A 26,532-nucleotide genomic window follows, 5' to 3' on the forward strand; every position below is an offset into this window, starting at 1 on the left:
TTGAATTATCTAACAACAGACACAGAAATAACAACATAACAATAATATTAATGATAATCATCTCTTAATAACAGCACAGGCTACCGTTTGCGGCCGTAACCTGCGACAAACTAAATCTCAACTCTGAACCCTCAATGTCACTTTCTGTCCAACACTGGAACATATTTATAGCAACACACACACAAGTCTGAGTCTTATTTATGTCTTAAATGGCTTATTTTATGTTATTATGGCTACACTATTGTGCAATATGAGTGTGAAGGTGACTATAGGCATATTATTTCATGTCTAAAAGGCTCTAATAATGTTTAAAAAAAAACTATTGAGAAGGTTGTAAACCGGTTTTCTATATTTTCTAGCTATGAAAATATTCCTTTTATACAGTAAGTAAGGAATTCTACTTCACGGAAATTCACTGTCAGGTCTGTGAAGCAATTAACCATGATAAAAAAGGGATTACTGTAGTCTGTTTGCCCTGTACTGTCTCGTTCTGCAAAATTGCGTGCCCAAACAAAGCATCCTACGCATGGCTGACTCACTTGTGCTTTTTTAAAGTACAACTGCTAAATAACCCGCCATGGGGCCCAAAGAAAGTTGCAAGTGCCAGCAATTTGATAACGAAGAAGAATCACTATTGAATTCCATCTCACCAAGATGTACGGGAAGTCCGCATCGACAAGTTCCATCCACCTTGACATTTGGAATGATTTCACATTGTTTAAGAGCACAGCTCGGTAGCATTAAAGCTACAGACAAAACGGCATGTTTCCAGTAGGGCTAACTAAAAGCACTTTGGAACTGTCTAAATTCCAGCATCAAGGCTAGATTTCCAACACACTATTATGGGACCTCTGAAAAATACTATTATATACAGTTGACTTTAAAAAGAATATGAGTTGATCTTTGAATTTGTTTTTGTTTTTTTGCAATCTCTGCATCTCTTGGAGATCGTCACTATTTTGTTTAACACACTTCAAGATGAAGAACATGTTACCTCACACCTCTTTCCCCCGTCTGTGCAACATAAAGGACATTGAAGCAGTTTGTTTGGAAAGCATTAAACATGATTTATAATTTCTGCTGACAATACTGTACGTTACTGCCCTGAATTTGCCAAAGTATTGCCATTAATAACACACTATTAAACCTTCTCAATGAGATGACCTGAAAGCACTTTGTTTTGTATAATGCTGCTGAGGACGTCAGATGTTGTTTCCATCTGTAATTTACCAGCCGGCTATAAAGGTCTTGGGAAAAGGGCTGGTGGGAGACAGGCATGGTGGGAGTTTAGGGCGTAAGGATTAGATTAAAGCAGGCGCAGAATGAAGACTAGTGTTTTAATGGCGTCTGACAAGATAGAGAGGCATGTAAGTTAAGACTTCTCTGTGTTTTATGAGTTGCTTTTATGTTGTCTTATTGATTATAGATGTTATAGAGTGGCTTTAATCCCTTTACATCACCATTGTAAATGCTTGTCTATGAATTATTAGTCATCCATGAGGTAATATGTCATCTCTATCTTCTCGCCCTCACCAGGCGACCTGTGCGAGGAGGTGCTTGACCCCTGCCTCCATGGCTTCGACCCCTGCCAGCATGATTCAAAGTGCATCCACGTCGGGCACAGTTACAGGTGAGTGACTACGTTAAAAGGCCCAGGGGGTGAATCCTAGAGTAAAGGGGCCATTAAAAAAAGAAGTACTTTGCAGAGGTCAGGGTTACCTTTGATGGTCCAGAAATTCACAGCAGTTCATCCTTGAGTCAGAGTCAACATTTGGAGAGCGTGGAAGAAAGTTGAAGTTGCAAACAAGTCCTGTAGCGCTAAAAAGTAAAAAGTAACGGCGCATACAGTACACGGTACGGTACTACACGGTACACTGTCAGCGAGGGACGGGAAGTGTAACTGCCTTGCGATATGGTCTTGCATCATCTTGCATCAGCCCAGCCTTTCATGGCTAGCAAAAATGCCAAAGAGAAGCCAAAGCTTGAAAACTCCTCAATTGTTCAAGTACCCAATTTTGAAATACTTGGCCTTCCTGTTGAAATACACAAATGATAAAATATTAAAATTGCAAGCAAGAAAAATCTCAAACTTTTTACACCAAGGTACAATTATTGCTACCGCCACTTCAAACATTAACATACCTGTCAACCCTCCCGTTTTTTTCCCATCAAACTCCCATATTTTGTTCTTCTTTCTCATCGCTGCATACTAAAATGTGTAATATAGCAACAGATGGGCTCCTTTTACTGTATTTCCATTCTACTTCCTCCCTTAGTGTTCACCACATTGGCTGAAAAGTAAATGACAACTGTAGGGGTCCCCTGGAGCAATTGTTTCTTTGTGCTATTTTAAGATGAAAACACACATCTAGCTTGAAATGTTTTGTTTTTTATTCGTGATCAAACGCACAAAATAATGCGGCCATTATTTCTACAGGTGTGAGTGCCTGCCAGGATACGTGGGCCACTACTGCGAGCACGACTACAATGACTGTCTGGAGAACAAGTGTCAACATGGCGCCGAGTGCGTGGACGCCGTCAACGGCTACACGTGTGTCTGCAAGGAGGGCTTCAGGTGAGGTCACACGAGAAGGAAAAATCACACCTGAGCTTCTCACATGTGCACACACACACAAACACACACACACACACACACACACACACACACACAGAAAATCATGTATACACACAAACTGTGCGAGTAGATACAGATGGCATTGGAGCCGCTTGACCACCTGCATGCGACAGATGCGCACTGTGATTAATTATAGCAGAGGGAAAAACAGGCCTGTGAAATTCTGGTGATTTTTCAACAGGAATATTTGGGGGTATGTGCAAAAGTGCTGGTTAATTTATAAAAGGGAACCTAAATTCAGCAGAATTCCGATCCAAATAATCAGATTTAATGCAATCTGACACATCTTCAAAATGGTGGGGCATCATTTATTTTATTTTATTTGCATTCAGGCTCATTGTCCATATAAAACAATGAAAAAATAAACAAATAACTAATAGCATAAACTATACAGTATATAGAAAACTATATGCTGCTACACCATACTGCTATAATAGTGAATATATAATATGTACAGTATCTTATTTATATAGTACACTAATACAGTTTCACTCATAGTAGAATGCGGAGGACAAACAACTTCTTCAAAAAAATCCCTGCTAAGCTTCCCATGGAAAGATTCAAAAATATTTTTTTAAATTTCAAACTCTTGGAAAGATATATTTTAGCTGTAATGTATGTGCATATAAGTAATGTATGTTATATTAGCTGACATGCAAGAAATCATCCATTAATGAGCATTAATGATCACCTCCTCGTCCGCCAGCGGTCTGTTCTGCGAGAACCCGCCGCCCATGATCTTGCTGCAGACGAGCCCCTGCGACCAGACCGTTTGCCAAAACGGCGCCCAGTGCCTGCTGGTGGCCGGCGAGCCCGTCTGCCGCTGCATGCCCGGTTTCTATGGCAACAAGTGCGACAAGATGGCCACCGTCCACTTCCTGGGGCGCGAGGCATACGTGGAGCTTCCGGGTGCCAAGCTCCGTCCCACCGCGCATATTTCCTTCCAGGTACCATCAAAGTTTTTGGTGTATTTACTTGTATTTGATTTGTTTTTAGTCGTTTTGATCACTATAAATATACAGTACATATTGGTAGCACAACCGAAGGGTTGTGGTCAAAATGCTTTGTGAGACACGCTGGTGTACATGTAATACAGATAGTCTCAAAGCTTATCGTCATCAATGACTTATAGCAATGAGTTGCTAAGTCCAGCCTGTGCCCGTGCAAAGACATTTTTCAACCAATCTTGCTCAAATTTGACACACGTGCTCAGTGCCCTAAAGGTGTGCACCAAATTTCCTGGTGATTCGGCCAAACACCCTGAAGTTACAGTGGGTGTTTGGTGGGGCGTGTGTGAGAAACTTCAAGTTAATCCGACTTATAAGGATCAAACTTAAGTGGATCAGACTTGAACAACAGCACCAACGTGCGGTGTCTTTGTCTGAAAAATAATAGCACAGGCAACATGGACGAGGTGCCTATTTTGACAAATTTTCACCCTTTTTTGTGCAATGGTTCAGAAGTTGAAGAGTTGGTTTACACAAATGAATATTCCATGGGCATAATACTGTTCCTACTATTGTGCCTTGCTTACAATTAGGTATTAAAGCGCCACCTGTTGCTTTGACATGCACTTGACAGCCTGTAAATACACCATATAGATTTGTGTTCTTACCCAGAATGTGAAAAATAGTATTTTTACAAAGATCTGTGTTTGTGTGGTCATAACCTTTGTAAGTTGTGCAATACAGAAAATATAAAAAAAAAATGCTGCAAACTCTGAAACTGAGCCTTGGAACAGCAGCTGTCCATCGTGGATTCTTGTGGACATCTGAAAGTCAAAATCCCAATTAAAGCTTTTTTGTGAAGATGGGAGAGTGAGTCAAGCAGACAGAAACAATAAAAGTAGGCCGCTGATGTTTAACACCTGTGTGAATGTGAGCGCTGCGGGCTTCTGTCTTTCCTGCCAGCGGCTTTTCACTTCTCAATGCCAAAGCTGTTAAATGTGTACCCAGAGGCCTCCACTCTGAGAGGAAAAGGAGGGAAAAGGAAAAAAAGTAAAGCACATTGACAGCGCTTCATAAATCACTCTGTACTTGTTCCCTTTTTAACACATTCTCTCGTTATTCTCCATATCTCTATCTGTACTCTCTCCTTTCCTGCATCTTGTTAGCAGGTCTCTTCTTGGCTGAGCTCCATTTGAAGCTGCGGTGTTAAGTGTTTTTGCCCCTGTGGCCCCATCGCCACCTGCTAGTTTGTTAGTTCTCAGCCACCAGGACGTGTGGAGTGTGACCTTGCTACTGTATTCAAATATCTTCATCGCCTTTCTTTTGCTCTCAGTGCTGTTTTTCTTGGGTGCTTAAAAGGGGAAAAGCTGCATGGCTGTTGGCAGTGTTGGAAATAAAGTATCATTGTGCCAACCAGGTGCTTCACTAGTGCCCAAAAAAATATCATCGCTATCCAGGCTGAATGTATTTTTTTTACAAAGCTTGAGATCAAAATGTGTACCAAGCAGGGGTGTCACAGTGTGCCGTAATAACAATAAAACACAATAAACAAACAAATCTATTACATCATGAATCAGAAAGCCCTTTGACGAAAGGTTGTGTCTGATTGATGATCAATAAAATTGACCAATTAAAAATGGATTCGTGACCCAGTTTTGGTCCTGAGCCACAGTTTGAGAAACTGTATATGTGGACGAAGTTAAATCTGCAGCTATTTCCGCTGCTTTACCACATTACGTTGTTAGTTGTCTCACATTTTGTCAACTAATAATAATATATGCATACAATACACTTACGAGTATATTTAGTATTTTTTTATTTCATCCTATTTATCCTATCTTGTTTTTTCTTTATCCGGGGCCCAAGTTCAAATTCCTTTATTGTCATTCAACATGCAACATCTTGAATGACAATAAAGTTCTTTGACGTTGAAATTGTATTTCATTAGTATTGCTTCAATGTGCGCTAGCTTCCTGTAGAATTTGGACTTCAATGTAAAATCCTGCTCAAAGAATAAATTAACTATAATGACCCATTACAGGTCAGTTCTGACATAATTGTATTTTTATTTTTCCCTCGCCACTTGATGCTTTGAATCTTGCAGTTTCATTCTTATCATGGTTTTTCAAAAATATATTAATAAATCATGCCTTGTGGTTGAATATGGCCTCTCATTAGTTAAAACAAATGCATATTTGAACAAACGTTGCGTATTTTTTGCCTAAGTTGAGAGATTATTACATCGCTGTTTGACGTGTGTGCTAAAAGGCAGTGTGCTAGCATGAATTAACTTGAGATAAATGTGCACATTAGCACTAAATAAGTCATCAAAACTTACCTTTATGCATTCCCACATAGTATCAGCATTTGACACCAAATATGAGGTGAAAGAAAAATGGTAAAAATACAGTAGTAGTCTATCTGTGTGGCATGAGATAAAGTTAGCGGACATGCGTCAAGTGAGACGGATGTAACAGAGAGAATCCGGCCACTTTTCAAAATAAAACATAAAAAAAATAATGGAAATTATTTTTTCCTTCTGTGCGGCCTGGTACCAAATGACCCAGGGGTTGGGGATCTCTGCCTTAGGGAACACATTTAAAGTAACACACACAAGCAGGAGCCTTATTTATGTCTTAAATGGCTTATTTACTCTTGTTATATCTGCTATATTGGGTAATACAAGTGCAAAGGTGACTATAGGGGTGATGTTTCATGTCTAGAGGGCTCTAATCATGTACAGAAAAAATCGTAGAGTGTCGTAAACAGGTATTCTGTGTTCCACCTACAAAAATATTCCATTTATGAGTGAGGAATATAGGGTTCCACGGTTGTCTATTGGTTAGCATGTTGGCCACACAGTCACAATCTGGAGATCGGGAAGACCTGGTTTGATTCTCCCTTGGGCATTTTATGTGTGGAGTTTGCATGTTCTCCCCCTGCGTGCGTGGGTTTTCTACGGGTACTCCGGTTTCCTCCCACCTTCTAAAAACATGCATGTTTTAAGTTAATTGATGACTCTAAATTGTCCATAGGTGTGAGTGTGAATGGTTGTTTGTCTATATGTTGTTTGCCACTCTGGCGACTAGTCCTGGTTGTACCCTGCCTGTCACCCAGCATAACCCCGCGACCCTAATGAGGATAAGCAGCATAGAAAATGGATGGAATATATCCTACTTTGTGGAAATTCAGGTCAGGTCTGGAACCAATTAATCACAATAAATGAGGGATTACTGTATAATAATTCATTTACATGTAGGTACTTTTTCATGTACATTTTGTTAGATTTGCATTAAAAGTAATGTACAGTAAATTGTGAAATCTATACTTATATTTAAAATTATTTTATAGGCTTCACTTCCATGAACAAACACCTAACTTTTTAATCTTATAGCAAATTACAGCCTGTGTCAAAATATTACTTTTGAAGCATGTGTGTTACTTTTTGGCATTTCATACCATCAACACTCATTGTACTAAAAGGAAAACAAGTTTAAATGTATAGTACACTCATTACAAAAATGTAATTTCTAGACATTTACTGTATTGCAGTATATGACAATGCTTTTATCACTACAAAAGTGTGTATCATCAACTATAAGGTGTGTCTGTGATCGTGTTTCATTCATCTTTTTCATACAATTCTCATGAGAGCATGTCGAAAGATTAACAGTCATTCACACAACTCGCATCTCCGTGTGAGTTATCGGGATGTTGTGTTGGCTTTTTATCTGTGAGGCACGGGGCGTAATTTGGACTGTTTTATTCCATTATTGACCCAAATTAGCTGGATCGCTGTCACATTATCGAGCGATTTGTCCTGTCACACGTGGCAGATTCGGGGACGTGCTGACAGAATAATGCATGAGGCGCCAAAAGTGATTTATAACTGCCTAACCCCCTCCACTTCACCCTCCCTTCTAGGTGGCCACCGACAAAGACAACGGCATTCTGCTGTATAAGGAAGATCACGACCCCCTGGCTTTGGAATTGTACCAAGGACACATACGACTCATCTATGACATGGCCAAGTATCCTCCCACTACAGTGTACAGGTAGGACACATGCACACTCGTCAGTTATCATGAGGGAAGTGGTTATGATATTGTTTAGGGGTGTACTTGAACCCACTTCATACCTAAAGATTGGCACACTTTCCCTAAATATACATGATAACAGTCACAGTTTTATTTTAAAAAGTCAGTACAAAGGCTTCAAAATAGTACAAAAACAGGACACAGTCCCTCACATTAAGACGTGTCACTGCTCCTCGCTATTTTTCTATGATAATCACATTTTATAAAATAAATCACTAGAAAGAAAATAACCTGCAATAGAATTGAGTTTGAATTGTTTTATGTTTACATTTTACATCTATATGGTTTTATTGATTTGTTTGCATCATGGCGTCATTGGAAAACAGTGTCCCTGAATAAATAAAGGCAGATTTTTTGAAAAACAAATACTCAAAATAATAAAAAAGTCAAACAACAGCATGTTCGCCCACACTAGACCAGCTTCATGAGCATAATAAAGCTGTGTCACTTAATTAATGTTATCGATTCTTGTTGTGAGCAACACAATTCATAATAGAAATAAAATGCAAAGACTGAAAATAATCAAGACGTCAAACCCACTGCAGGGTCGCTCGCTCGTGACTACATTCAAGTGCGTAATGGAGACGTTTCAATTCATTAATGCGATTGCTCCTCACAAGCTCTTAACAATAACCAACACAATTCCCAATTGAAATAAAATACAAAGACTCAAAATAATCACAAAGTCAAACCCACAGCATGCCCGCTCAACCCGGACTCGTATAAAACGTGTCATTGAATTATTGTGATCGCTTCTCGCAAGCTCTTCATAATAACTGACACATTTTATGTTGTAAGTAAATTACAAAGACTCAAAATAATCAAAAAGTCAGACCCTCAGCATGCTTGCGCTCTGGTGGCTACATTCAAATGCCTAATAAAGACGTTTCATGTAATTAATGTGATCGCTCCTCACAACTTCTTAATGAAAACCAACAAATAATGGAATTTAAAAAATAAAGAAGACTCAAAATAATCAAAAAGTTAATCCCACAGTGCCCTGGCTCACTTGCGACTACATCCGTATGCATAATAGACGTGTCACATAATTATTGCAATCACTCCTTGCAAATTCTTAATGATAAACAAGACAATATGTAAACAAAGTAAAATACAATGACTGCAAATAAACAAAAAGACAAACCCACAGCACGTGCTCTCACCTGCCACTGCATTTGAGTGCATAATGAAGACATGTCAACTAATTAATGACAGCGTCCACCTTCGACAATAGAAATAATCAGAAAGAGTTGCAATAAGACTGGAAATGATCCACAAAGTCAGGGAAATTGCTGTGCTAGCAGAATAGACATGAAGCCCGAAGCACAAAGGCTCAGTTTGAGTGCAGTCCAGTGTGAGTATGCCTGAAAATCTGCATTTAGTACATTTTATAATCATTCTATGACTTTTGGATTGTGTTTTAACACTTCACAGACATAGACAGGGGGGACAGAGGGTTTAGGAACTGACTGGACTTTCTACTTGATATCCAGTAGAAACCCTTGAAGGAAATACATTTTTCGACATCTACACAGCCATAATGTTGCAGAGGTGCTGATTAAATACACTGCAAACTTTAAAAAGTCACCCATACCCTCACACTTACAGTCCAAGTTCCAATTTCAATTAGGTTTTGTGGACTTTTCAGTAGCTGCTGATTTTGTCCCAGCACGCTATAATCCACAGAGCGGTTCTTCCCACCACACATACAGACACACGCTCGCAGATCCATAACGCTGCACTTCCCTCTGTAAACAAACATGAACCTCGAAAAATTCCGCTGTAATCCCGATGAGACAGTTGCGGCCCTCGAGAGAAACCTAGCAAAAATCTTTCTAGGTGAGACTTCAAACGGGCCAAACAAAAGACCTCATTCAAGTGTGTTAGTCTGCCGTAAAGCCTTTGGATATTATATAAAAAGATACATTGACATTTTCATAGGAATTGATATTCCATGGTAAATTGTGGTAAAGGGAGATGGTAATCCAAGATAATACCACTGCATTTACCAGGGCGTCTGGAATCAAAACAGTAGAAAACAGGCTGAAATGATTCCTAAGAAGTTAAACTAACTTGAAGGAGAAAGGAGGAGATGGACGAAGGATGAAAATATGCACTTCTGTAGAGTGTCCCTCCAATAAAAACAGCAGATTTTGGTGCTTCTCCCGATGCCGAGGTCGAGTTGTCCATTTCCCAATGCGATTAGCAGGCACTGACTATAAAATTAGCCAGAGGTATGTCAACAATTGATTTTTGCTAATCATGCGGCCTTAAGGACGACGTGAGACTCTTCATTTGAAACCGAAAACCTAGTAAAAGTCAAGCGATGTGATGTCGACTCATACTTTTATATAATCAGACATCTTTTGTAAAAACCACCGAATAATTAGCTCCTGTTGCAAAAACCATGATTGTACCTTCACCTTCGAAAAAATGCTCGGCGGAAACCGAACCTTGTTGACCAACCACGCATTTTTGCGCAGAGTTTAACCGTAAGGCATCATAAAACTTCATAATTGTCGCTCGTCGATTGTTTTACAGCTTAAACTTGCTTGCATGTGGTGTTGGACTATCAAAACCAATATAGTATTTAAAGTGCAGGATAAACTTTGCCAAAGGGTGGGGGTCCCACTTGTATGACAAGCTGTTATAGTGCTCAGCATAAATGAGTGCACTCACGGAGTGGAATTTTATGAAACATTTGTTTTTACAGACATCAAAATGTGGTCACCTAACATTACGAGGGTAAGGATTTATTGCTCAATGACACTGGTCTGTGCTCATTTTTGCACCACAACCCGAGATCACCCATCTATTTTCTATAGCGCGTATCCTGTTCAGCATCACATGAGGGTGCTGGTGCCTATCCCATTGAATCAAAACATAAAGCTGTTTTTTTATTTGCTAATTCCTTTAACCACTCAGTCAAGTTTTATGGCATGTTTTTCCAAAAAAGTCCAAAATAAAGACATACCGTATGTTCAGGACTTTATAAGTCGCTCCAGAGTATAAGTTGCATCGGTCAAAAAAATGTGTCATGAAGGAGGAAAAAAAATATGAGTTGCACTGGACTACAAGTCACATTAATTGAGAAGTTTATTTCACAAAATTCAAGCCCAAGAACAGACATTTGATCTGAAAAGGCAAGCTATTCAATTATGCAATAGCACACAGAACAACAGGCTGAGTACACAGTAGCATAAACAACATATATGGGAGCCTGAATAGGCTGAAGAGTCCAACAAACAAGTTACCAGGAAGAAAGTTCACCAAGCTCCCGATCTCATTGTGACTGGCTGGCGACCAGTCCAGGGTGTACCCCGCCTCTCGCCCAAATTCAGCTGGGATGGGCTCCAGCATACGGATGGATATGGATGGATATACAGTATGGGCTGCACAGTGGTCTAGTGGTTAGCATGTTGGCCACACAGTCACAGTCAGGAGATCAGCAAGACCTGGGTTCGAATCCATTGGGCATTTCTGTGTGGAGTTTGCATGTCCTCCCCGTGCGTGTGTGGGTTTTCTCCGGGTACTCCGGTTTCCTCCCACATTCCAAAAACATGCATGTTAGGTTAATTGGAGACTCTAAATTGTCCATAGGTATGCATGTGAGTGTGAATGGTTGTTTGTCTATATGTGCCCTGCCATTGGCTGGTGACCCCCGCCTGTCACGCCAAATCAGCTGGGATAGGCGCCAGCATACCCCCGTGACCCTAATGAAGAGAAGCAGCATAGAAAGTGAATGGATGGATGGATATACAGGATATAAACTATGAAAAAAGTGTGACTCATGGTCCGGAAAGTACGGAACATCCTGTATAAAGATCGCTATTTCGTGTATGCTTCTTGAGCAGAAGACATCAAGATGGATGGACTGAATCTGGAAAAGAAAAAAAACACTAAAAAAAAAACACAACTCAATGAAGACACAACTGCGTAGAATAGGTGGCCCATTAAAGGAGAGTGATGAAAACAGATGATTGAGTGTGGAGATGACTGAGGGATACAATGCAAGGGGGGTCAACCACAGAATGAGTCAGGGAATTATCCTTGTCGACTCTCGTTAGCTTGACACGAGTCACGCCTGCTAGGCCGGACTAGAATCACTGACGGAAGCAGGGATTGTGAGGGCTAACGGACACACAAGAGGACAGCAGATTCACCGACAGACGCAAGGAGCAGCAAACTGTAAAACTATGGAGAAAATGTCTCGCTAGAATGAAGAATTAAGATTCAGCCCATCCCTTACTTCATTATCAATTGATCAGTGAAGAGGTGTTTCCGCAATACTATGTGTCCATATATGGTTAGGTGAATGGGTTGTATGTGTGTGGTTATGAAGGTTAACTCTTCTACTCCTGAACCGCTGCACCCAAAAGGGTGAAAATTTGTCAAAACATGCACCCTTTCTGGGTTGCTTTTGCTATTATTTTTCTGATAAATACACCACACGGTGTTGCTCTTATTAAACTCAAGGTATGACACCCATAAGTCGGATTGACTTTAAATTTATCACACAGCCAAATGCACTTTACAACAAAAACTTTAGGACTTTTAGCTGAAACACCACCAAATTTGGTACACATTTTTATGGGACTGACAAGCACGTGTGTAAAATTTGAGCAAGATTGGTTGAAAAACATGGCCGCCTTCAGGCGAAACATCTTTGTACAAGCACGGGCGGGACTAGCAACTAATTGGCTACAAGTCATTAACCATTGCCTAGTTATCTAATGGTTATATGGTCTTTGAGGATATCTGTATTACATGTATGTCAGCATGTCTTTCACAGCATTTGACCACAACCCATAGGGGGCACCACAAATGTCATTTCCAGTCACGTTCAAAAATGAAGACACCCAATTTTTTATTGAAGTGAAGGCAGCTAGTAGATCCACTGAATGATGGCTGAGTACAAGTTCTAAGTAAACACTGCCTCTCACTGTTCAGTAATCTGGAAGGAGATCCAAGATGGTCCAACTCCAGTCTGCTTCACCACAATCTGCTATGTACTCCTTCGCATGTGCCATTTTTTGATTACATGGAGTGCGATCAGCCTAAATCCTATCTACCCCAATTTGAAACAAAAATACTGTGTGAGCAGAGTCAAAACCTCAACGGCGTGCGGAGCGGCGGAAAAGTTTGGAGACGGGGGTTTGTGACGTTGGGCTGTGTTTGGCTGCCAAAACCAAGAGAGGCTAACTCGTAATAGCAGTGAGTAATCGCTTGTAATAGTTACAATGGGGCCTCCGTCACGCACACAGATGTACGCTAACATCATACGTGACCGTTCATGACATTTGAGGTGCCCCCTATGGATCGTGGAATCTTTTGGAAGACGCCCCCCCGCCTCTTTCGGAAGACATGCTCTCATACATCTATCCATCCAATTTTCTATGACGCTTGTCCTCACTATGGTCGCGGGGGTATGCTGGAGCCTTTCCCAGCTGACTTTGGGCAGGGTACAGCCTGGACTGGTAGGCTCACATACATGTGATATAGATATAATCATTAGCCAAATGGTCAGTGACTTATAGTAGGTGGTTGCTAAGTGCAAATACATATTGCTTGATGGTGGCCATGTAGGCCTGTCACGATAATCAGTAAATCGATTAATCAAACGATAAATAAAAAAGTTGATAATTTTGGCGGCCTTGATAAATTGACATGAGCATGCGTGTTTGTTTTCCACTGTCTCCTCTCTCTTTACCACGCAGGCTGGATGACGAGAGGGTTCACTCTGCATCTGTCTGGGCGTGTTGATTCCATATCGGAGTGAACAGAGAGAGTGAACCCTCCTCTCAGTCATTCAGCCTCTTTGTCCCAGTAGGTGGCAGCGGGGCTGCTAGTGAGTTGATACACAGAGGCCAGGTTAGCGTTAGCACAAGTTAGCGTCGTGACCAAGCAAACGCATATATGAATGAAGTTACAAAAGCAATGGCTTTTAAGCCAAATGCCATAGCCCCAGTGTGGGAATATTTTGGTTTCAAACAGAATTAACAAAGTAAGCGCATGGCATTTGCTAGAAAGTAGTGACGATGAAGAAGGGGATAGCGCATCTCAAACACAACCATCCTGTCCAGTTTTCCCAAGTGGGAAAAAAAGTACTACCTGAGGAGCCTTCTCTCGACAGTCAGTTCTTATCTGAGACGTTTGGTCGGCAAAGTAAATATAAACAAAACAGCGAAAAATGGTGGATGCTCACAGAGTGTTGTTTGCTATATGTTAAGCCTTTCTGTTAAGGAATAATACCCAATGTTCATTATTTATTCAAGTGCAATTTTGTTTCCAGAGACTACTCCATTTTATTTATTGTTGTGTGTGCTTTATATTGGAGTGGGTTTTATTTTTGTAGCAGAGACGGAGTCTTTCCGGTTATGATTGTGATATTTATTTAAGTGCGATTTTTGCTAAGTCCATTTTATTTTCATTGGGGTTTTTTTGTCTTGTTTTGTTTGTTTTAATTTAATAAGCTGTTTGTGTATTTTATTTAAAAGCTCTTGACATTCCAATTACAATGTTAAATACTCTTGAGTAATTAAAGTTTATTGCTTTTGATACCATGTACTCGCATCATTATGCTATATAATTAATGAAAAAATGGTCTCAAAGCATTTTGCCAATCATATCGATTATCGATAATAATTTGTAGGACAATTATCATCTTACAATTATCGTGACAGGCCTGCAGCCATGATTTTCAACCAGTCTTTCTCACATTTGACACATAATTTTGTGGTGATTCAGCTAAACACCCTAAAGTTACAGTGTGTTTTGTAGTAGAGCACATTAAGGTCTGTGAGAAATTTAAAGTCTGTCATACTTATGAGGATTTTTGCCCTTTTGTGTGCAGCATTTCAGAAGTAGAAGAATTAGTTTACAAATACATGTGATGCTCTTGAATTGAAGACAAGGGGGGAAAAGATGCAGGAAATCCTTCCACTGCCTTTGCAACAGATGATGATTTTTATGCATGTGTGTGTGTGTGTGTGTGTGAGAGAGAGAGAGAGAGAGCGAAAGAGAGAATGTTGTGTATTAATGCGCTGCCCTTTACTAAATGCCATGCTAATCTACCATCAGGTCAGACAGAACACGTCTACAGTTACTCAACAGCCAGCGACAGGAGGAGGAGGAGGGTGGGGTTTAGGGCAGAGTAGAACCTCTTATGGCCAAAAGATGCAGCATTTATCCGCTTTTGCCTTTTACACAGTCAAACTATATTAAGAAAGTAATTACATATGGTGCTGATTTTCGTTTTTAATTTAATAGAGAGCAATGTGATTGCAAAATTTCTTTACACTGTACTCTTTACTTGCGTATCTTGCTTGCTGCTGTAACAAGTAAATTTCCCCGCCGTGGGATAAATAAAGTACAAATACAAATACAAATACAAATGAATGTCTTAGTAACCTTGTCTCATAAAGTTTATACAGTGGATCCTTGGTTAGCATCATTAATCTGTTCCAGAAGGTCCGACTCTAACCAAAACTTACTCTAACCAAGTCTATTTTTTCCCATAAGAAGTAATGTAAATCAAATTAATCCGTTCCAGAAAGCCAAAAAGTTACAAAACACGTTTTTTTCTAGTTTTACAATTATAGTTTTACATGCAGAAAACAATTTAAAATGTATATAAATTATAAATCAAAGGGATAAACATGAACATTTAATGTCACTTTTACCTTAATTGATGACTGTTTCCATCTATTAGCAAGCTAATAGGTTGCTAACAAGGGCATTTTGTGATAAAAATACATTAAGAAAACAGTTGGACTCAGGTAGTATATTAATAACATGGCATCACGCGCCATTTGTACAGTAATGGGAAAATGTATGCAAACCGAAGCAAAATTTTGGCGTAAATTCTTGCAGTTAACCGAAAAACATGCTAACCGGTTCGTACGTTAACTGAGGTTCCACTGTATTGTTGTTTTTAATCAAGTTCTTTCAGTTCGCTTATTTGACTGACTCTCTATTAATGTTTATTATTATTTATGTTTACTTCTCTGTTAATGCCTACGGGGCAGTTGTGATTGAGCCCTTTGAATTCTACCTAGCAACAATGGCAGGTAATCAGGATAAGAATCGAAGCAATTTTGTTGATTTTCGCGGCTATGTCTGTTCCGTAGCTGAAGTTGAGAAGAATTTTTATGGTCTGTACGATTTATAACATTGTCCGTGGATGAGAAATCAAAATTAAAACATGCACGTCAGATAGTAAGCATGAGCGTCGTAGCCTATTCCAATGTAGACTATCATGATGATAACTATAATGTAGACTATAATGATGATGATAATAATAATAATAATAAAAATGGCCAGGACTGTTTCCCTGTTGTGCATTCTAAAGCACAACTTACAGTATTATCTAAAATTTCACGCACAATTGTGTGTTCCAGTCCGGCAGCTCTGGCCCAGTCATACACATGACGAGCCTATTTCGGTAGCGGTCTGACTTTTGGCGGCCAATGTGTCTTGAACTCAAATCTTGGCGGAAACACACAGACATTCCTTGAACAATATAGAGTTTAAAATGCTCCAAGGCAATTCACATATTCATATACCGAAACTTTAGAGGCCAAAAAAACCGCAAGAAATGCTCATTCCTGGAAGGTTACATCAAACAGCTAGCACTACATCTTTTTAGGAGAAAGTTGCTTCATTGAAAATTTGATTCTTGGGGGGGGGGAAATAAATAAATAAACAATGGAGCAGCTGCTGTCTCAGCAATGACTAATTGAGGTTACCACGGTAATACGGGACTGGCTGCCTTGCCTGCTACATGTCACTTTAATCAAATTGGGCTGCTACACAGCCACACACAGACACACACACACACACACACACACACACAATGACTGGCTTGTATGTACAAGTGACACAAACGTGCATTGCAGGAACATATAATGAATCATAAATAAATATGATGTATGTAAAAAGTCTCAAATACTACCAGGAAATGCCTAATTAAATTTAACAGTGTAAGTGGAGCTAATGCATAAATATATATATTTTTAGGCTACATTCACACTTGTGGTTTGGTACTCCGATTCGTAATAAACATTTTAAAAAAGGTCCCCTTTAACAACCATGATTAAAGCGGTATGCGAAGTACAAAAATACATCCAAAGATAAAGATAAAGCCTTATACATAAGATCCCCTACATAAGATAAGCCTCATCAGGGAATCCCCACTCAGAGTGACAGGTTTTCACGGCTACGCGATGCGGGGATTGAAACACTAATATAAATAAGATCAAGATTAAACACTCATAACACACAAAATAATCATCAGACTTACTTATTTTTTGTACACAGAGCATTGACCAGTTTCGTGCTCTGTCTTTTCTGCTCGGTTCTCCTTGTGCCGTGAGGCGGTCAGGCGTACTCGTAATTGTAAGAGATAGTCGCTAATTGTTTTTCATTTTTAAATTGATGTACCCCTTGGGGCACGTGTACCCCACTTTGGGAACCTAAATTCGAAACGTAATTATGGTGTTTTTTGTCTTTCCTACGAAGTTATGCTTTTTCCCTACAGCATCTGTCACAAGGTCATACGCAAATTATATGAAAATTAGCCAATGACATCATCTAGCAACTTGTAGGTCATCCAATAGCTACCTGTCTTACTGAGGAGTTGGCAACAGTGCTTCCTCTTAAACAGTCAGAATCAGGGAAGTCAAACAATAAATGACGTCTGTCTCATGCCAATGTAACCCAGGGTTTCAAACGATGCCTTGGCCCTGCTTATTTGATTGATCGTGTTGTCTTGACAGTTTGATTGTGTGTGAGTGTGTTGTCTTTCCCGAATGAACAGTCTTAGCAGAGCAAATGTACAGGTGGTCGTCTGTTTACGCTGTTTTGTTTTGTGGTTACAAACGCACTCCCATAAATTAATTTCAAACTTTTGGTCCGTAAACAAAAGACTTGTTTGAAAACTGGTTACAGTGCGTGGTGGCGGCGGAAGAATGCAGGACATTATATGCTCAATAATGGCTGCATTCAATCACTCGACCATCATTAAGGATAAAGATTGTATTGTAAAGTCTACCCGAACTTTGGAAGGATGACGAGGTGGTCGAGCAATCTGTTTATTGCAAAACCAAGTGAGGCTACAGTCGCCCTGAACCATGCAAAAACAACATCAGCAAACTCAACTATCCCAGCAGTCCTTCTCCCGCACGCACGCACGCACGCACGCACACAGTCAGGACTCATGTCATGTTCATGGCTTCTCAGAGTGTTAGAAATCACAAAACTCAGTAACACTACACATGACTGATCTGCTCCTATGAAAGTGATTAGGTTTTTTTGTGTTTCATTTCTGGATTTAGTGTTTTTGTGTATTTTATGTCCACCGTGTGTTCTGTGTACAGTGTGAGTGCCGGAAGTGTTAATTTAGATATGAGTTTTAACTTACAGTCAAATTTGACTTTAGACAAGAGCGGAACTTGTCGAAACCCAAAGACCACCTGTACCAGAGTTCCTGTCAAGCGAACCACAAACACGATAAGCCTGAACGCACTCTTAGTCTTACGTCTAATTGTTTTTTAAAAGAAAGTTTATGATTGTAAGGAGGTGCTGGATTTAATCCAGCGGTGTCCGAACTTTTTCCATTGAAAGCCACATAGTGAAAAATGAAAGGATGCAAGGGTCAATTTGATATTTTGAAAAGCAACACATGTAGATATATTAGGAAGTTATATGTATTTCAAGACAAAATGCATCTCAGCTTTGTGATTTATGTGAAAAAGCCTACTATTAGTTTGAACGTCGGTCTTTGCTATTTTTTTCCCATTTTTGATGTTTTTATTTAATTTTCCAAATATTTCAACTTTCTTCTTAAATAATCTTCATCAATTTTACTTTGTTCCCACATTTAAATTTTTTTCTCTAACTATTTTTCCAAAAATCGCAACTTTGTTGTGTTTGTTTCTCATCATACTACAACTTAACATGAACTATTACGATTCATATTTCAACTCTATGCTATTAAAATTATTTTTCCTCATAATACTACTTTTTTTCTCGTAAAATTGCTTATTTTAACTTATTTTAACTTATTTTCTTTTTAGAATACGGCTTTTTTCGCTTAATATTTTGACTTTATTCTTGTAAAATTACAGCTGTTTTGTCATTTCTGCTCTGGTTGTTTTCTTTTTAATTTTCTAACTACTTCAACTTTCTTATTGTATGTTTTATTTCATAATTATGACTTTGTTCTCATAATATTTTTACTTTATTCTGGTAACATAACTTTTTCCGCAACCCAACTTTCCAAAAATTACCACTTTATTTGTTTTGTTTTGTTTGTTTTTCATAATATTATGACTTTTTTATGCTACAGAAATTACGTTATTTTTCCTCAAAATAAATAATACAATGTTATTCTTGTTATAATACAACTTTTTTCTCTTAATATTTTGACATTATTCTTCTACATTACTGCTGATTTTTCAATTTTTTCTAGTTAGTTTTTTTTTAAAGTTTTCTATTGAAATTATTATTTTTTAGAATGTGCCACAAGCCAATTAAAAAAAGAGTCGTGGGCTGGACTTTGAGCACCCCTGATTTAATCAAGTACATAAATTAAGTTTTTTTTTTTATTCTATGCTAACAGGAAGTCATTGTCCCTGCTGGGCCCAGTAAAATTGAGCTGCTGAAAAATGACTGACACAGACACAAATTGCAAGCAGGCATACACAGAATGTGTGTACAGTATGCTGAGAGTCCAAGCCAAGAAAAGCCTTGGAAAATCTACTTGTCATCTCTTGCCCCCTGGTGGAGTTCTTGTGTCATAGCATAATTGAATTGCATTGTGGCGCACCACAGCAAAACAAAAATCAATTAGATTACGTCCTCAGCTGTTTAAATGTCTGGTTTGATTTTTAAGCCTCTTGAGCGAACTCAGAAGGGAATTATGGGCTTGAATTTGATAGGAAAAAGGGAAAATGTTATATTGATAAATAAGGGATATTTTTAAAACAAAAAGTGAGGACAAAAGGTTAAAAGATGAGCAAGGTCTTTCAGAGCATCATTGTGTCTGGATTGTATTGTTATTAAATGACATGGCTCCTAATAGAAACCATGTATACGCCTGCTTTTCTCCTCGGCAACCAGCTGAAAGCTAAACTAGCTTGATGTAGTGGGAGTGAGCGAGGTGGAGAAAAAGCAGGAAGTCATCTGTCACTGTGGATGTAATGCACGAATGTCTCAGTAATCCACCTTGAACCAATTATTGGAGCTTTAAATATCAAGATAAATTGGGGGAAATGGGGTTTAAATGTGTGTTTGCGTTGCGGTTAACATGGCTCAAAGATGGGGCGGGGGCAACATGTGGAGAGCTGTGTCAAATAAAAAAGAATAACATAGTTTGTGTCGGGATTATTTTGGCCCTGCTTTGTAGTTTGTTGGACTTTTCCAGCAATGACACAAGTATGTACTTTTAAGGGTGCGTTCACACTCGTACACTTGACTTCCTGCTAATCCAACTAGAGTCGCTTGGCTGGAGCAAACATGTGAGGTGCTCGTAAACAGTCTTTTTTTAAAGATGTGCAGTGAAGCCTTTTTAATAAAATAATAATAATAATAATTTGTGAAGTGGTGGCTGGGGCGGGTCGGAGGTGGTCACATGTCCTTCATAATGTCATGAAAAGCCGAACCGAGCATCTTCTCTCAAAAGTGGAGCAAACAAGTGAGGGAGATGATACTTTTTTTTCACGTTTGGCACTCATAAACAGGCTGTCGGGCAAACTCAATTTACCTGGGGGCCACTGGAGATCCAGTTTGGATGAAGCGGGGCCGCATAAAGCATTAGGAGTGATGCCAGCTACCAGCATGCTTTGCGGTACTCGTTTTGTAAAAAGATGCCAAACTTACGTGTTTAGAGTTAACATCGTTTTTTCCCCCCCATAGTAGTGGTTTCCCTATCTGTGTTTCTGTCGTTTTCGTGTTGGCACCGTGATTGCAGTTTGTGTTCTGTGTAGTGACCCCTTTTTCCTTTCACCATGAGCCCCTGCAAGTGCCTCTGAACTTGCCCAGGCTTTGCAGGCCGCACTTACACTAGTCTTTGATGTCAAATGGGGGCCACAAAATATGTCCCCGTACCCACAGGTTTGAGACTGCAGCGGTCACGTATTACTGTTAGTACGTCATGAAAAGGTCACTTTTTACATAATAGGGGAGTTTTAAAGGCATGTTAGCATTGTTTGTTTTAGCCTGTGTGGTTTGTAATTGTTTCCTTCCTCTTTCTTATTTCTTCTTGAGCAGCATCAGCATTTCTATTTAAAAAAGAATAGCAAAACAAAGTCCGGGATACGCTCCGAACGCTTTTAATCAGCATAATCTGAATGCTTTATAAACGTCTGTCAATCAAATCTCGAACTACTTCCAAACTGACAAAACAAAAGCGCTATTGTGTTGATTTTTACGATGCGGGAGACTGCAGCGGACCTCCAACATGGTTTTGTTGTGGTAAACTTAGCATGGTCGCCCCCTGGTTTTCTTTCAACATGCCCCCATCCGCCGCCACTCGTCTTTGTTCCGTCTGTGCCAAACCACTGTCTCTCTAGCTGTCTGTCTCCCCTCCAGCTAAAACCACTCAGAGAGGGGACCTCACTCGCTCTCATACTGACGTTGTTGCCGGGGTCGGACAGGGTGCAGAAGGTCATCATCTTTATTCATGACACTGTTGCACATCTGGACTTTCATTTTGCTCCAAACTAAGAAGGAAAGGACAATTGGCTGAACATTGCAACCAACACAAAAACATAATGGGATCACGTAGCATTCAAAATCAAGTGGGTTCTTATATAATTCTGGAAAATATAAGTTTGGCAGGCGATTTTCACCTTTGAACTCAGCCACCATGTCCAGCTTGTGTTGCCGAGCGTCAAAAATCCAAAGTGTTGCATTTTAATTAGCTTCCTCAAATATATTGTATAGCCTTTAAATCAACACTATTTGGAAGAGTAAAATAGATTTAAAGATCCTCCAAAAAACTGATGTTAGAAGTTGAGATGTACTGATTTGACCTACAACTTACCTATGTTGTTGCATTAAAAATCAGTCTGATTCTTTCTCTGACATGGAGTATTGAATATCTGTTTAAAAAAATGTGCCCAGCTCAGCCATAACAAGGGTACATCTGCCTTTTACCCGTTGCCACCTTCAGCATAACAGATCAAATTGGCTAAATGAACGAAAATATAAATAAAAGACATTCAGAAGACGCATACAAAGACGTTGTGATGTTATGTAGTATTCCACGCTGGTCACTAGATGTCAGTAATGTTACATTGATGAGACAGTAGCCACTGCAGGAAGTACTGTATAGAAATTGGAAGTTACAAAAAAAACAACAACAAGCAACTATGTTATGTCTTATTTATGCTTTATATGTCTTATTGTCTCATATCATGTCTACTATATTGGGTAATACGAGTGTAAAAGTGACTATGGGGTGTTATTTCATGTCTAGAGGGCTCAAATACTGTAATGTTAAAACGTGTATTTACAAAGTCAGTTTCTATGCTTTAACTATGAAAATATTCAATTTATAAATGAGGAATCCTACTTTGCAGAAATTCACTTATCACGGTTGGGTCTGGAACTCAAACGAGGGATAAACGAGGAATTACTGCAATGCTTTTACAACATTGGTTCTCTTGTGCCATATACTTAATAAATCTACTTTAATAAACAATGGATAAATGGTCTGCAAGGAACATGCCTTGTTTTGATTTGTGTCTTCTGCTACCTCTCCTGTCTTGTATCATTTAAAACGAATAAGGTTCTTGCTTAGCCGTGTGTCGACAAAACAAGACTAAATGGGGCTAAATAATAACATTACGAGAGTGTTGCTTTGTTTCATTTTCATTTAACTTTTCTGGAACTGGTTGATTTGCAAACAAAACAAAGAGTAAACACTTGAAGATGTTTAGCGTCCATTCAGCGTCTGGCGTATCCATTTATGTCTGTCTTAGAATTCATCTTAATCGGAACCATCTTTCTGTGTGTTTCTAACAGCGTGGAGTCTGTCAATGACGGGCTTTTCCACACGGTCGAGCTGTTGATTCAGAACCACTCGCTCAGCCTGGTGGTGGATGACGGCACCCCAAAGAGCCTGGGCATGCTGGCACGGCAACCCTCCGTCGACCACAACACACAGCTCTACATAGGAGGTATGTGCACACACACACACACACACACATACACACGCACACACTGTACAGATGCATTTGAATGGAGAAAAAAAGCCACGTGTTTATGTTTGACTATGTCGGCTTCTTGTGGTTGTGAAGATAAGTTTATCATGCATGAATAAAAACACAAATAGCCACAAACACACACACTCACACACACTTTTAGGATGTGGTTGAGAGATCTTTGTCTCACTTCTTCAAAAAACTAGAAAACCCTGCACTTGAGAGCTGCTGCATTTCATCTCGTGCAACTTCATGTCTCACCTTGTCCTCCCAGGCGTGCCCTACCAGGTGGTGGCCTCCGGTCTACGGCCCAGCCCGGAACGTTCCCCTCAGTTCTTCAATGGTTGCATCCACAATGTCCAAATCAACGGGGAACCGCAAGACCTGAGTTACCAGGCAACAGGAGGCCGACCCGTGGAGGGAAAGGTACTATCATCATCATCAGGAAGGTCTGGATACGATCACCATAGAGGTTGCATGGCCACAAAAAGTAAAATGTCAAAAACATGTAGAATTGACTATATTTGTTGGATTTTTTGTCTACTTTACCTTTTTTTTATTATTTTTAAATTATGTCTCACCAGAAAAACTAACAAGTGACCTCCAAAGCAACAGGTAGTGCTGTAACTCATGTGAGGCCATTTTAGCCAATCAGAAGCCTGAAGAAAGACCTTTAAGGAAAAGGCACTTTAAAAACAGAGAGGGAACCATCAGTGGAGTTATTTCTGAATATAATTCTAATTGGGGCTGTCAAATGAATACAATACAGATTAATCACAGTCCATAAATGAATTAATTACGATTAATCACCTTTTGAAACTATGTTTGAAATTTTCACTGTACTTTATTGAGGAGAAAAAAACACTGAATGCAGTTAATGTTTGGATATATGGCCAAAGTCCATAGAAAAATACCCCAGTTTTAAAATACCTGTGGTTCCATGTTTTGTTATGAGGTTAATAGTTCATAATTCAATCATGAATGACCTTCTCCATCCCAATGATGCTAGTAGCAGCTTCATGTCTGTGGATCACAGCCCGTTGTTGTATCGGCAGGGTGATGGCGTCCTGGTGGGCTGCCACTCTTGCAGCGTGTGCGCACAGGGGACGTGCAGAGAGGGCGGCGAGATGGGCGTTACATGTCAGTGCCCGCCGGGACGCAGCGGGACCTTGTGTGAGCAGACGACGGCACCCAGTCCCTGCCAGGACAGCAGGTGGGCAGAGTCAAGCATCTGGACATAATCAATTACAGTGTACATGCATCAATCTAAGCTATCCAGTATAACATACAGTATTCACAAACAGGAAATTAGCATGCTGTTGGTCCACTTGACTTTTCAGTGTTCCCCTAGGTTTACAGCTCTTTTGGGGACACAAACACATAACCGAGTGTTGCAACTGGTCCTCCTCGGTTCCACAGTACATGATATCATATTTCAAAAAAGGCTTCAAAATAATCTACAAAGTCAAACCCCATGGCACACTTGCTCAAATAAAGACAGCGAATGATATCACGCCTCACCAGTTACAGACGATATAAAGAAATCAATAGAAAGAAAATAATATCATAATATCAAAATGTCATATAAATAATGCTATTGCACCTCTCTAGTTTTTCATGATAACCATCACATTTGATCAAAGAAATCCACAGAAAGAAAGTAATCTTCAAACTGCGGCACACGCGCTCAAATAAAGACATCTCATATCATTTCCGTAATTTTCAGCGTATAAGCCGCACCCACTAAATTTAGACAAAAAGCCACATTTGTTCTTGTATAAGCCGCACATGTCCACGTCATAAAGTAGCATATTGTGGCACGCACGACTCTGTGAGGACCAAGCAGCTCTTTATTTGACAGGAGCCAATCATGAGCTATGAAAAAAACTCACAACGAGCTTGTCAACCCATTGGAAATTGCAGGAGGTCATTACACGATATACCAGTCTGACTCACGGGTTCATCTTACCAACAACATTAAACTCATCACACAGCAACTACACTGAAACGTCATACCTCAGGAATATAGAAACATGTTTCAAAATGAGTTTTATATGAAAAAAACAACATTTCAAAGTGTTCCTGTAATGCATTTTGGTTGAGAGGAGAGCACATTGGAGGAGAGCACATAACACATACTTGTAGGAAATGAGTGCAGTGCTGCTTCTGTCCACCAGAGGAAGCCAGAGGACCAAAAGTCAGGGAAACGGTGACGGATGGAAGGTGACATCATTGCAGGGGCTCAATGGATGGGCTGCCAAGATGCAATGCATTATGGGAAAACTTTAAAAAGTTGGCTTTTTCTTTATTTTAAAGTCACATCAGTACATCTTTTGATATTTGTATATACACCTTTTGAGTATGAAGTTGCCGTGTGCTGAATGTAGTGCTGTTAGTAAAAGATGACACGGTGAGTCAGACTGTTAGGTTCTTATATTGGGTATGTATACTGACCTCCACTGACAACCAATGGGTTGAAAAGCTTGTTGTGAGTGCACTGATAGCCTGCCAAAAAAAGAGCTACCGGTTCCTCACGGTAATTAATAATTCTGATGTCACAAGATTAGAATTTCACCATAAATTACACCGGAATTTACGGTAATGATATCGCTCCTCTCCAGCTATACGTGATTGCCAAAATCAATAGAAAGAAAATAATCTGCAAAGTTAAAACCTGCTGAACGCTTGCTCAAATAAAGACCTGTCATATAAATAATGCTATTGTGCCTCGCTAGTTTTTCATGATAACGTCATATTTTATAACAGTTGCATAGGAAGAACAAAATCGACAAAGTCAAAACCCCGGCGCCACGCTTGCTCAAATAAAGACGTGTCATATAATTCATGCTATCCCCCCTCACTAGTTTTTCATCATAACCGTCACCTTTCATAAAAGAAAGTCACCAAAAGAACCCACAAAGTCAAAACCCGGAGAGCACTTGGTCAGATAAAGACATGCGCGATACGCACAGCAGAGAAGAATAGTAAACATTTTAGAGCACGGAGACAGAAATGACGTATAATAAGATAAATCCATGCATGCTATGGCATTTTTAATGACAGAAGACAGTATGGACCTGTTCTAAAGGAAATTATCCTTGAATGACATATTCTGTCACTTCTGCTGGCACTTTATTGAAATACAACTTGAGCATGTAATTGTGGGGGGGCAGGAACATTTAGTTCCAATGTTCTTTTTGTTTCTTGGCCTTTTTGATGAACACATTCAGCAATTTATGCCTCCCTGTCGCCACGCAACCACTTACCACTTTTTGACATGTTTATGCGTGTAAATAAAGGGGGTGTTTGGGAGGGGGGTGCTTCGGAAAGAACATTTTAATTCCCCAAAAATATTTTATGATCCTCCGCTAACCAGTCCCGTCCTCCTCCCTCTCCAGATGCGTTCACGGTGTGTGCGTGCCCAAGGGGGCGTCCTACAGCTGCCAGTGTAGCGAGAGCTACCAGGGCCAGTTCTGTGAGCTGCAGCAGGAGCCTCCGGCCTGCAGGGGGCAGCGCTGCGGGCACGGCGAGTGCAGGGTGTCGGAGGGCGGGGAGCCCGTCTGCAACTGTCTGCCTGGTTACACCGGACCGACCTGCGACACCGGTAGGTTGTCTAAATGGAGCTCTGGTGGCGAATGTGTGTGTGT

At 39.9% G+C, this 26,532-nt stretch overlaps 1 protein-coding gene across 3 annotated transcripts in view; it reads left to right on the plus strand.

The window, feature by feature from the left end:
* Nucleotides 1-26,532, plus strand: part of slit3 (slit homolog 3 (Drosophila)) — a 292,011-nt gene that overhangs the window by 263,052 nt on the left and 2,427 nt on the right. For all 3 annotated transcript variants that reach the window (XM_054792929.1, XM_054792930.1, XM_054792931.1), the window contains 8 exons: nucleotides 1,537-1,630; nucleotides 2,438-2,575; nucleotides 3,342-3,582; nucleotides 7,507-7,637; nucleotides 22,707-22,861; nucleotides 23,160-23,311; nucleotides 23,941-24,098; nucleotides 26,284-26,489. In XM_054792929.1, coding sequence (XP_054648904.1) covers nucleotides 1,537-1,630; nucleotides 2,438-2,575; nucleotides 3,342-3,582; nucleotides 7,507-7,637; nucleotides 22,707-22,861; nucleotides 23,160-23,311; nucleotides 23,941-24,098; nucleotides 26,284-26,489 — 1,275 coding nt within the window. The remainder of the gene's footprint in view (nucleotides 1-1,536; nucleotides 1,631-2,437; nucleotides 2,576-3,341; nucleotides 3,583-7,506; nucleotides 7,638-22,706; nucleotides 22,862-23,159; nucleotides 23,312-23,940; nucleotides 24,099-26,283; nucleotides 26,490-26,532) is intronic.

The sequence above is a fragment of the Dunckerocampus dactyliophorus genome, chromosome 11 (genome assembly GCF_027744805.1).
Source record: "Dunckerocampus dactyliophorus isolate RoL2022-P2 chromosome 11, RoL_Ddac_1.1, whole genome shotgun sequence".
Taxonomy (NCBI): domain Eukaryota; kingdom Metazoa; phylum Chordata; class Actinopteri; order Syngnathiformes; family Syngnathidae; genus Dunckerocampus; species Dunckerocampus dactyliophorus.